Source organism: Tubulanus polymorphus, chromosome 5 (assembly GCF_964204645.1).
Source record: "Tubulanus polymorphus chromosome 5, tnTubPoly1.2, whole genome shotgun sequence".
In the NCBI taxonomy this organism is placed as follows: domain Eukaryota; kingdom Metazoa; phylum Nemertea; class Palaeonemertea; order Tubulaniformes; family Tubulanidae; genus Tubulanus; species Tubulanus polymorphus.
This window is the reverse complement of record NC_134029.1, coordinates 12,170,867-12,182,942: the sequence shown is the minus strand read 5'-3', so window position 1 is coordinate 12,182,942 and position 12,076 is coordinate 12,170,867. Positions and strand designations below refer to the sequence as shown.

General features: G+C 37.8%; 1 protein-coding gene across 2 annotated transcripts in view; it reads right to left on the bottom strand.

Annotated features, from left to right (window-relative positions):
- Positions 1-1,423: 1,423 nt before the first annotated feature.
- The window catches only part of LOC141904976 (alpha-methylacyl-CoA racemase-like), a 150,590-nt gene continuing 139,937 nt past the window's right edge, over positions 1,424-12,076 (bottom strand). For both annotated transcript variants that reach the window (XM_074793642.1, XM_074793643.1), the window contains exons 6-7: positions 2,424-2,588; positions 1,424-1,867 (exon numbers count right to left, since the gene is read on the bottom strand). In XM_074793642.1, the coding sequence (XP_074649743.1) occupies positions 1,467-1,867; positions 2,424-2,588 (566 nt within the window). In that variant the 3' untranslated portion in view covers positions 1,424-1,466. The remainder of the gene's footprint in view (positions 1,868-2,423; positions 2,589-12,076) is intronic.

Below are 12,076 nucleotides of genomic sequence, written 5' to 3'. Positions count from 1 at the left end.
GGAGTTTGCACAATTGTCAATGACATTTTCTGTAGTGCTATTAAAAATATTCCTCCGAAAAACCAAATCAACTAAAGCTTTCACAGAAATCAATCTTGAAATACAAATTTAGATCTTAAAATCAAACCCGGAAGTAAAACGGTAGACGATACCGCGGGTTCACGTGAACACCTGCTGATCTCTGCAGCTAAGCCAATCATAGAGGAGTCTTTGCTTTCTGGTTGGCTTTTCTAAACCAATATTTTTGCAATCCGATTTTCGCGAAAAAGCTCATATAAATTTTAACTAGGCCCTCTTTCAAAATTCAGCTACGTAGAGTTTGGAGAATGGATAATGCTTTAAGGAATGATTTGTACGAATACATGCTCAGTTGCACAGTCAAAGAGCCTTTACTCTGGAAACCACGTCATTTAAATTCGCCCCATTTGTATAGCCTACGGCTGGCCTAAAAATCGTTCTCTGTGCCTGTGCCGAACCCGGGAGTAAAATGCAATAAAATAGACAGACAATTCAATTCAATGGACATAAAAATCACCTCTCACAAAGCTCTTATTCTACCAGACACCTTTGCCCCGAACGTTTTCAGTTCCAATTTCAATTCTGGTAACGTCATTTCATTTATCTTGTTTGGAATTCATTGTGACTCACGACAGCAGCATCTATTCACGATAACCTCAAGGAAGTTGGCCGTTAAAAAACTTGAAAATAACGAAGCAATACTGCAGCGCCACGTTGCGGTGAGACTGAGTTGCTAATCAGCGCCGCGTATCGGCTTGTAGCTCCATATTGTGAGTATAATATAGATGCTGTGATTATGAGGGTGATATAGATGCTGTGGTTGTGGGGTGATATAGATGCTGTGATTGTGAGGTTGATATAGATGCTGTGATTGTGAGGGTGATATAGATGCTCTGATTGTGAGGTAGATATAGATGCTGCGATGATGAGGATGATATTGATGTTGCGATTGTGAGGGTGGTACTGATTCTGTGATTGTGAGGGTGATTTAGATGCTGTGGTTGTGAGGGTCATATAGATGCTGTGAATGTGAGGGTGATATAGATGCTGTGATTGTGAGGTTGATATAGATGCTGTGATTGTAAGGGTGATATAGATGCTGCGATGATGATGATATAGATGTTGCGATTATGAGGGTGATATAGATGCTGTGATTGTGAAGTTGATATAGATGCTGTGATTGTGAGGGAGATATAGATGCTGTGATTGTGATTGTGAAGCGTCTTCAAAACTTTCCAAATTAACTAGCTTTTGTCTACGGCCAGAAAGGTGAAGGTTATAAAAGCCTGTTGGGAGTTATGACCCACGTGGGTGTGATTCAATTGGATATAACTTACATTACAAATTTTAAACAACAAATGAATTATTCTCTTTAGATCTCATTGATCACAATATATACCTTTTATTGAGCTTATATAAAAACATTACATGATTTCCATCTTTGAACACTATAACTTTGACTCGGTATCATAATTTTGAAAAATTGCCCCATGCTCTTCGAACTGTTTCACTTGCTCATTCGTGAAACCATATCTTTGTAAAATCTCATTTGTGTGCTGGCCCACAGTTGGAGTTGACGACTGGGCAAGACCGGGAGTTCGCTGAAGACGTGGAGCTGGTCCGGGTTCTATATTACCGTTATCTACTAATACAAATGATGAGCGTGCTTTACTTTGCACATGCTCATGAGCATCAGTTAAATCTACTACAGCAGTAACACAAGCATCCAACCCATCAAATATTTTTGTCCATTCATCTTGGCTTTTGCTAACAAACAGCTCTTTAAACTTCTCTTTGCTTTTTTGGCAATTCAAACTTTGTGGATGATCCTCAATTGACAGCCCCAATCCTAGAAAATAAGTACTATGTATATTCGATTAATTATCACAATTCTAAGGTGCTCACCGATTAGAGTAAAGGGGTCATTCATGAGCATCCAAAAATCAGTCGAATATGTGTGAGTACCTTATGAATGATCCAGCACTGACAAACAGTAACTTTTAAAACAAATATGTAAACTAACACATTCATTCAAAGAAAATTAGTCTTCCACCCTTGCAACTTAACAGAAAATACAGTTAACCTCACCTAACTTAAATATGACTAACTCGGACGAAAAAGAAAAACTCTTTCTGACTTCTCAACGTATTTTGTTATCCATAACTAAGACTTGTGTTGGGTCACTTTTACTGATTTTTTATATTGGGACCTAGAGAAATACTACGAGAAAGGCGAGTCTCGCAATTGAATCCAAGTTAGCCCACGTTTACTGTATGAATTATTTCATCTATATTAGTCTCAAAAGCCTTTGAATTGAGTTCAGTGACACCTAATATGTTCTTATCAAATGTGCCACTAGATTTCAGATAATTCAGATTAAAATAGTGTCCAATAAGTAATCCAACCTTTCAAAAGATTCCTATAGAATTTTGGTTCGAGGGCTCCAACAGCCATGTATTTGCCATCATTCGTTAGGTAGACTTCATAAAAGTGTGCTCCACCATCTAGAACATTTTCACCCCTCTCATTACAGCGGAATGCACTGTTATGTAGATTCCACAAAAATGTCCCTGTAAATAGTAGACAAAATAGATCGGAGATAACGTTGATATTATGGAGATAACTCTAAACTCTTTCATTATGTACATTCCACATAGGGGAGGGGGAGGGAAATAGGGAAGGAGGGAGGGATGGAGGGACGGACGGAGGGATGGAGAGTCCTGAAGGTGCACTAAATAAATAAATGCAAATTTCCACGCGACGTTTCGGCCCAGCGTATAGGCCACCTGAGCCCTTGGCTTGATTCGAGACCTTAACTGACTTCACAGAATTTGATTATGACTCTAGGATTTTCTGAATTTCTGAGAATGCTTTCTCTGGTTTTAAGATCATTTCAAATTCAATCTTGAATACATAAAAGTTAGTCAAATAAATTTTCGTTTTATTGAAAGAAATTCTACTGAACACAGATTTTGAACTGAATGATGTGTTTTTAGGCGAAAAAAATACAGCAAAATCAACTGACGATCAACGAGGTGAATTTTTCATTTTTCTTCGGATAATTTGTCTACCCCTGATGATACAATCATTTTGGCTACACCGTTTGAAACATCAACGCCTGATCTACTCGCACCAATTAGTCAGCCACAGTCGATTTTCATGCCATCTGACCTGTTCCAGGGTTCGTAGCGGGTCTTTCAAGTCGGTATTTATTTGTATATTTGAAAAAAAAATCATAGCCAGTATTTGTCTTGTTTTTTTATGAAATAAACTAAAAGTCAGTATTTGTTTGTATTTTTTGACATTTTGTGGATGGATGGATTCTGACTTTGCGGTAACAGTATGTTTGTTTTGGTCTATCTCGATCGTTGTCGCCATGTGCGTCGGGGGCGATGAATTTTCCTTTTGTGGGATTCGAACCTGCTGTCACTAAGGTCACGTGCTCGCATGAGCTGACGCGTGTGTTGCATTACTTCTCGCGCATGTTTAAAGGTCCCCTGTTTTCCCGTCCTGAATCATATTCAGTAAAGGTCATAAATCTTTTTATGTTCTACAACACACATGCGCGCGGCATCTACCGGTATACAGGATTTCTTCAATCTTGGCTGTGTGCCAATCACGCGCTTAACCACCACATGGCTCGCTACTTACTTCACTGATTGAACTCTGCAGTAATGTGTTACTAGACTAGACGCACAGGCGCGTGTTACACAGCAGGCATTACTATGTGAGCGATTCCCGCCTTTTTAGAAAATAAATTGTGTGTGTCTAATCTATGAGTGCAGTTGGCGCTGATATATAAACGTTGTTATATATCTGATTAAAGCAAATCCCTCGCTCACGCGAAGCTTTCTGTTTTAGCATTTAATGATTGGCGGAAAAAATTGCGTATACTTAGGCTAGGCCTACCTGCTTATTTAATTTTGTCAATTAGTCTATTTGGAAATAGCATTTTTATGGAATTTGCTGATGAATAGTCAGTTTTATTTTTGTTTAGGGTTAGTGTCATGGGCAGGTGTAAGTTCAATGAAGCCTGGCTTGTCAATGATCAGTAAAAAGAGTGGCTCGATCCAACTACCGACAAATGGAAAGCAAGGTGCAAAGCCTGCATGTGCTTTCTTGACGTGAGCAACGGTGGTGAAACAGCTCTCGAAAAACATATGCTTAGAAAAAAACATAAAAAAGCAATGCAATCGATCAAGAAATCAGCAGTCACATTGCCTGCCATTGTTATGTCAAACCCAAAGACATAAAATATTAATAATTGAGAAACTTTCTACCAGCTCGAATCTGGAAAATACTTATAATAATATACGGTGTTGTCATATCGCGGAATGACGGAATCGCAGAAAAACACGGAATTTCTTCATTTTCACGATGGATAGTAACGGTGTTTTTCCACAGGATATCCGCGATTCATGTGGACACATGTTTTCATTTCCGGTACCTGGTAGGCATATGCGATCTTATCTATTACTATTGTCACTCAACAAATTAACGATACTTCCAAACGAGAAAATGGAGAACCTACGTAGGCAATTAATCTATCAACATTGCCTGCTGACCCCATCACAGTAACTTTTGCATCGGGCCTGGGCCTGTGCCCAAGGCAGTGCGTCGGGTGAGACCGCGTCTACGAGCTCTGTGTATGTTACCATTAATAAACCTTTAATTAATCTAATGAATACAACATTGTAAAATGGATATAAAAACGATAGTTTATTTAGACTGCACTGCTCCACTCCACTGGTCGTATTAAGATTTTTATACGGTCAAGAGAAAAATCCCAAAATGAACGATGTCAGACGGGAACAGATCATTATTTATGCTCTGGATTTTTAATGCGTCTCGAGCATCTAAATTGTGATTTATGCGAGTGTGCTGTATCTAGAAGAGTTAATAAGAATTAAATGATATTAAAGATTATATTTAAAATGGTATCTTTTTTCAATTCCGTTATTTGTGAAGAGAAAGCTGTTACTTAGTTGCTTCTCTGTGTTGATTCCTTGGGACAAAAACATATTACTGGTACTAGACGGCGGTTTCTATCAAAATAATTTTTAAGGAACCGCGGTCATGTTTGGTTAGCACATTTCACCTTTGCAGCCATCTAAAACTACGTACGGCCCAACCTAGTGCGACCATGCGCAAACCTACTAAGATCGCAAAAAGTCGATTAACATCGATAACCGTTGTTTGCCCTGGCACCGATCTCTTTGTCCGACTACAATCTGACTGCTGCTGCAGCTGCTAACTGACAGCCAGTGAACGGTATCATAAAATAATGTCAGATAGAATTTCGATTCGATACCGGTTATCCCCGCGGGAAAATCCAGTTACTATTTATTATAGTGATAGTGAAGAAATTCCGTGTTTTTAAAAAATTCCGCGATTCCGTCATTCCGCGATATGACAACACCGCATAATATAGGGCCCACATTTAATTTCATCAGCTGCGGGTCTCGTAAAAAAGTTTTTCATTCATTCATGATCATGTAATTGTTCTTTCAGCAGTACTCGCAACAATGAGGCACCTGTGAATCCGAGATCGATGACTGAGACCAGTAGAAGTGTGCCGAATAGTAGTAGCAGTAGTAGTTTGCCGACTATAGCAGAGTAGCAAAAACCGTAATGTTTCCAATGTCTCCGTTTTTAACGCATGCGCATTAGGCTTAGTAAGTGTTGGATAAGTCTAAGTCGAGAAATCAGTACAGTGCGCAGGCGTCATGACAGTGTTTACATGTTTCAAAACTGGGTCATGTCAATGCGGTATTCGCTTGAAATGAACCAGCGTGAACTTTAGCAGCGGGATCGTGGTGTCTAAATAATCTCGTATCATATGCTTGCGTATTATATGTTAATACAATTAAATGAATTGTCCAAATAAAATAACAGTGACATTGGGATCACCATAGAAAGTGCACCAAAGTTCATAATGGTTACCATTTCGAGATCAGCATTTTCGGGATTCGAACGTGATAGCGTCGTATAAAATAAATCAGCGACACTGGAGTCATCAAAGTTCAAATTGAATTGAAATAAGTTCAGTATTTTTCGGTGCTCGAATCTGGTAGCGCCGCAAAAATAAACGAGTGACACTCGGGTCATCAATGATCAAATCGAATTGGAATAAGATAATTATTTATTGTGGGATTCGAATCTAATTGAAACGGAAACATTGAAGTCATCAAAACACACATTCATTATGCGTACTGACATGACCCAGTTTTGAAAGTTCTGACATGTAGTGACGCCTGCGCACTCAACCGATTTCTGGACTTAGAGAATTTCCCCAACACTCACTAATGCGCATGCGTTAAAAACGGAGACATTGGAAACATTACGGTTTTTGCAGCAGGATATACGTATGACAAGGCTGCAGCTCTTAGGGCTGAAACATTATGGGTGCTGAATGTAATACAAAACCATTACTCTTACAAATCATGTGAGGTTACCAGAGATGTGTTCAAAACAATGTTTCCTGAATCTGAACTTATCAACAATTTGTCCATGAGTGAACGAAAATGTGCCTATGTTGCTAGATCTGGCATATATCCGTATCTGAAAACTTAGTTACGTAATAAAATTGGAAGCGATGAGCCATACGTGTTGTTATTTGACGAGTAAAAAAACTCAAAGTAAACAACTTGATAAGCTAGTGAGACAGTGGGATGGCGATTGTATTAGGTCTATGTACTACAACTCTTCGTTCTTAGGCCATGCTACAGCCGATGATATGTTGTCGGCATTCAGATCTGATTTCGACATTAGTCTAAAGAACTGTTGGCAGTTATCCATTGATGGCCCCAATGTTAACTGAAGTTTTTATTCCAAATTATCGAATGAAATCGCAACAGAATTCAACAGAAACTGTGCACATCTTGAATTTGGCTCATGTGGAATTCACACGATTCATAATTCTTTCAAATAGGGAACAACTGATACTTCGTGGAATATTAAGTCGTTGTTAAGTAGTCTCTACTATCTTTTCATTGATGCACCAGCACGTCGATCGGATTTCATGAAGATAACCGAAAGTGAAACTTTTCCGTTAAAGTTTTGCCGGCATAGGTGAGTTAAAAACTTGATTTCTATTGTTGGCATTCTATTAAGTGGATCAAAATCCATGTGCCCGCCTTTCAATCAGATACATTCCTTACTACATATATATTCTAACTTATAAGCTTGAAGTCAGTGTCGCCAATTATTTTCAGGTGGATCGATAATACACCTTGTGCGGAACGGGCGCTACTGATATGGCCAAAGGTTGCATTATATGTCGAACATGTTGAAACTAAATTCAAATCAGTAGACAAGCCAAAGTGTGCGTCGTATCAAGTCATCAAGAATGCTGTCACCGATACCCTGATAGAAGTAAAACCGAAGGCTATTCTGTCTATCGCTATGGTTATGAAACCATTTCTTACCATCTATCAAACAGACCACTCAATGATCCCTTTTTTAAGTGGGGACATTCACCTGATACTAAAGACACTGATGGAGCGATTTGTTTGTAGGGATATAATGAGGGATGATGATACCCTGGCTAAAATCATTAAACTTGATGTAAAAGACAGGAAAATTCATTTTGATAGAAAGTTGGTAGATGTTGGTTTCGCTGCGGACAAACAGCTTAAAGAAATGAAGGCTATTAACAAAATAAGTGAATGTCAGATTTATGAATTTCGATGTGAGGTAAAGGACTTTCTATCAGCAACAGTCGGTCACATCATTCTGAAATCACCAGTGAGATACACATAGATACGTAATATTGTTTGTTTAGATCCGAATTTTATGGTTTCAAAACCTGATTATGCAAAAAATAAATTCAGTCAAGTTCTCAATTCATTGGCACATACTAAACATGTGGAAGAAGGTTTATGTGATACAATATTAAGTAAATTAGGGGAGTTCATTGACAGCTCTGTGTCTCAACCAGCAGAATTTGTTGATTTCAACAAAACTAAAAATCGACTGGATGAGTTCATGTATAAGAAAATGAAAGGCAAAAGGGAATATGTACATGTGTGGAGTGTGGTAAAAAATTTATTGTTATTATCGCACGGTCAAGCGACAGTAGAACGCGGGTTTTCGATCAACCGACAAGTTGAAACTGATAATCTGGCAGAAGAGTCTAATATCGCACAAAGGCTCATTTGTGACTATATTTCGAGTGTTGGTGGTGTTATGAAAGTACCATTGACAGCAGGGCTTCTTGCATCTGTTACATCATCTCATAGTAGATATACTAACTATCTAAAGGAGAAGAGGGACAAAAATGCGGATTCTCTCATCAGGAACAAACGAAAAATGGAACAGGACACACTGGATGATCTATGTGCCAAGAAACGGTTTATTGAAATTGATGTCCAATGTCTTACCATGTCGGCTGACACTTGTGCAAAACAGGCCAGCACTTCAACCAGGTTTGCAGAAGCTCGTGCCTTTATAATACAAAGCAAAAAGAATTGACGGACATAGTAAGTAGAATAAGTGCTCAAAAAGAGCTAATTAAGTCTCTATCATTGTAAACATGTACATTCATCATCTCGTACTGCCTATATGATATTTGACTTTATTAATAGGTTGAGATTTTAAGTTCCAAATTGTTCAGACAGAATTTGCTTTGTAGATTCTGATTTTAATGATTATTGCAATTTACGGTATAATTTTTAAGATTGAAGCATCTTCATAGTTGTGTTCTTTCGAAAAGATACTGGTACATGTATCAGCATATATATTATTTATGTAGAGTCAAACAATTCTATGTAATTCGAGTTTTGTTTTGAATAGATATAGTAGTCGTGTTAAGAAATCATTGTCATGAACTTTACATGGGACTCAAGTTTCCGTGTGACACTTGTTGATGGCTTGCGCATTTGATTAAAAAAGTATTGATTTTCACTTGGCAAAGGTGATGATAAGTCTTGATTTTAACCAAGGCCTGACAACTATGAACCCTGTCTTTCCACCTGTAACCACGCGATCACATGTAAGAATTACTTAATTATAGATATTTTAGGAGACCAATCTAAATCGTGCGTTTGTCGTGAAAAATCTATTACTACTGTCTCACGGAGAATAGACACCGTTTAGCGATGTGGCATTGGTATTTTACGGGCTATTCGTTTTACTCAAAAACAAGTCCCTGATAAAATTTTAAGAGCTTCATATCAAAGGTATGTCTCAGGACTCTTGACGCCCATGAATTATCATCCCATAATAACAATGAATCCAATTTTGCATGCACGTTAGCACAACTGATATCCAAATATTGTAAATATGGCATTAGAAAAAAACCAGCCCTAAGGGGCACTATGGCCAGCCTGTCAGCTTTTCATAAAATGGCTAATGATGATGCATTCTGTGGGTTAAATTTGTCAAAATACACTCCCAGCTCAGAATCAATACCTAATAATTTACACAATATAATTGTAGAAAACAAAAGTAGCACAGACAGCGACTGGATCTGGCAGGAACAAATACCTCACATAAATCTTTTCCCTTGGTCTTATTGATTTTAATGCGGAATAGAATTGAATTTTCTAAAATTTGCTCAAAATTGAATTGGATTTGATGGTTTTTTTGTTCAATAAAGTAAAATTCAATTGAATTTGATATTTTTGCGGAATAAAATTTGATTGAATTTGTAGTTTGAGCACATGGCTAATTAGCATATCAAGGTCATCTATTCGATTTAAGAAAAAGCTATTTTTCCCGGACTTTGCACAATGGTCAATGATATTTTCTGTGCGAATAAAAATGTTCCTCCAAAAAACCAAGTCAACTAAAGCTTTCACAGAAATCGATCTTAAAATACAATGTTAGATCTTAAAATAAAACCCGGAAGTAGAACGGTAGACGATACAGCGGGTTCACGTGAACACCTGCTGATTTCTGCGGCTAAGCCAATCATAGAGGAGTCTTTGCTTTCTGATTGGCTTTTCAAAACCAATATTTTTGCGATCAGATATTCGCAAAAAAGCTCATATAAATTTTAACGAGACCCTCTTTCAAAATTCAGCTACTTAGAGTTTGGAGAATGGATAATGCTTTATTGAATGATTTGTATGAATATATGCTCAGTTGCAAAGTAAAAGAGCCTTTCCTCTGGAAACCATGTCATTTAAATTCGCTCCATTTGTATAGTAATAGGCTCAGTCTAAGGCTGGCCTAAAAACAATTACACAAAACGTGAATTACTTACGGCATCTGAGACAGTTGCGCTTTACGGCATCTGAGACAGTTGTGCTTAAGTGACAACTTTAACTGCCAATGACAAATAAGCATGATTTGAAACGTACACTTGCACACTGGTTTAAATATATTCCCATCAGCTGCAAGAATCCACAAAGGAATTGAAGACCGTAGTGACCAGTTCATTCCACTGTGGTGGCTGATAAGGGCCGAACGCAATAATTTTTACACGAGCTCCTTGATTACAGAAAAACGCTAGACGAAACTTTTAGAGCAAAAACGAACTTTTCGTTTTTGCCCCCTAGCAAAATCGAATTTTACCGCGCAAAAACTAAAAATATTATAGAGCAGAAACAAAATATTCGTTTTTGCTCTATGATTTTTCGTTTTTGCGCCATTGAAAAACACGAACTTTCATTTTTGCTCCATAATATTCGTTTTTGCGCCCTAGAAAAACGAATCTTAACGCGTAAAATGTAAAATTTGAGGATTTTGAAATATTCTATGTTCTGACACCTTATTTCAAGTGTGATTTACTAGTGATCAGTTCTCATTCATTCACCCTGACACTTTTCTGTGGAAATCAATCAGCTGCTTGAAATGTCAACACAAACAAGCTTGAAAGACATGTTTGGTGGTATGTTTGGTGGATCAAAGTAAACTATAGGCGATAGTGGTGATCTTGCCAGCAACAATGATGTGTGCAACGATGCATGCATCAACGAATCAAGTTTGAACAACACTTATAACTCTTATAACACTTATATATGCTTACTGCTATAGCTGAAGAGTCAACTGTCTGTAACGAAGAACTGAACGTATCATCAGACATTTTTATGGAAACAAATTCAGATACTAATAAAAACAGTCTAGAACAGAATCGCAATCCAAGAAACAAAAACGCTACAGACCAAGCAGCTCTACTGACACTGAAACAGAAAGTGACACTGAAACATTCGAAGAGGGGATGATGAGGCTATCTGACAAAGTTGATGAAATGACTTCAAAGATAGACTCATTCACCAACATTAAAAAGACATTCTTGACACAATAGATGTTAGATTACATGCACATACCCTACAAATTGAAAACCTTGTTCGTCGCACCGAGGAAAGATTGTATGATCTTGAGACTGGCAGCAAAGGGAGAGATCAGACAATCTCTGATTTAAAAGCCAGTCATAATAAAGAAATTACCGATTTAAAGGCCGAGGAGCAGTATAAAAGCCCAATCAATGTCAAAGATGGCAATACCCATGAAGCAATAGTGCAGTGGAGAGCTCCAACGGTTGAAACTGGAATTCTCCTATTTTCTCTGTCAGTTATCCGATTTGGATCCTCCTTTTTGTCAGACCAGGGAAGTGTGATGACATCATCACACTTCCCTGGTCAGACATACATATTAATGTGTAATATATTCATTTCTGCAGTCAAAAATGTTTTTTAGGCCCTTAGTCAGCCAGCCAACCTTAAAAAACTATCCTAAAATTCGACAATCACGGCATTTTTTGTTACAGCTTGGCATCCGTGCTCATTTGATAGCAGAGTATGTGAGCTATCATGTGTGGTGGATGCCTTTTACAATTTTTTCGTTTTTTGGCCTACAGGGGGCGTTAAAGTCAGACATTTTGAAATTTAAACATCTTCATTTTCATTTGGCAAGGAAATACACTTTAAACTACTTTTGCTAAATAATTCGAATATCTCATCTTAGGTTTGGAGTAATTTTACAATCTAAACCTTTTCTGAGTTGGGGGATTGCAGCGCATATAGCGCTACGTTAATTTTATGCAAACGTTCATTTGTTACCTAGTTACAGCAGCAACAATCGTGTAATATTCCCTTGAAAATAGCGAATTTCT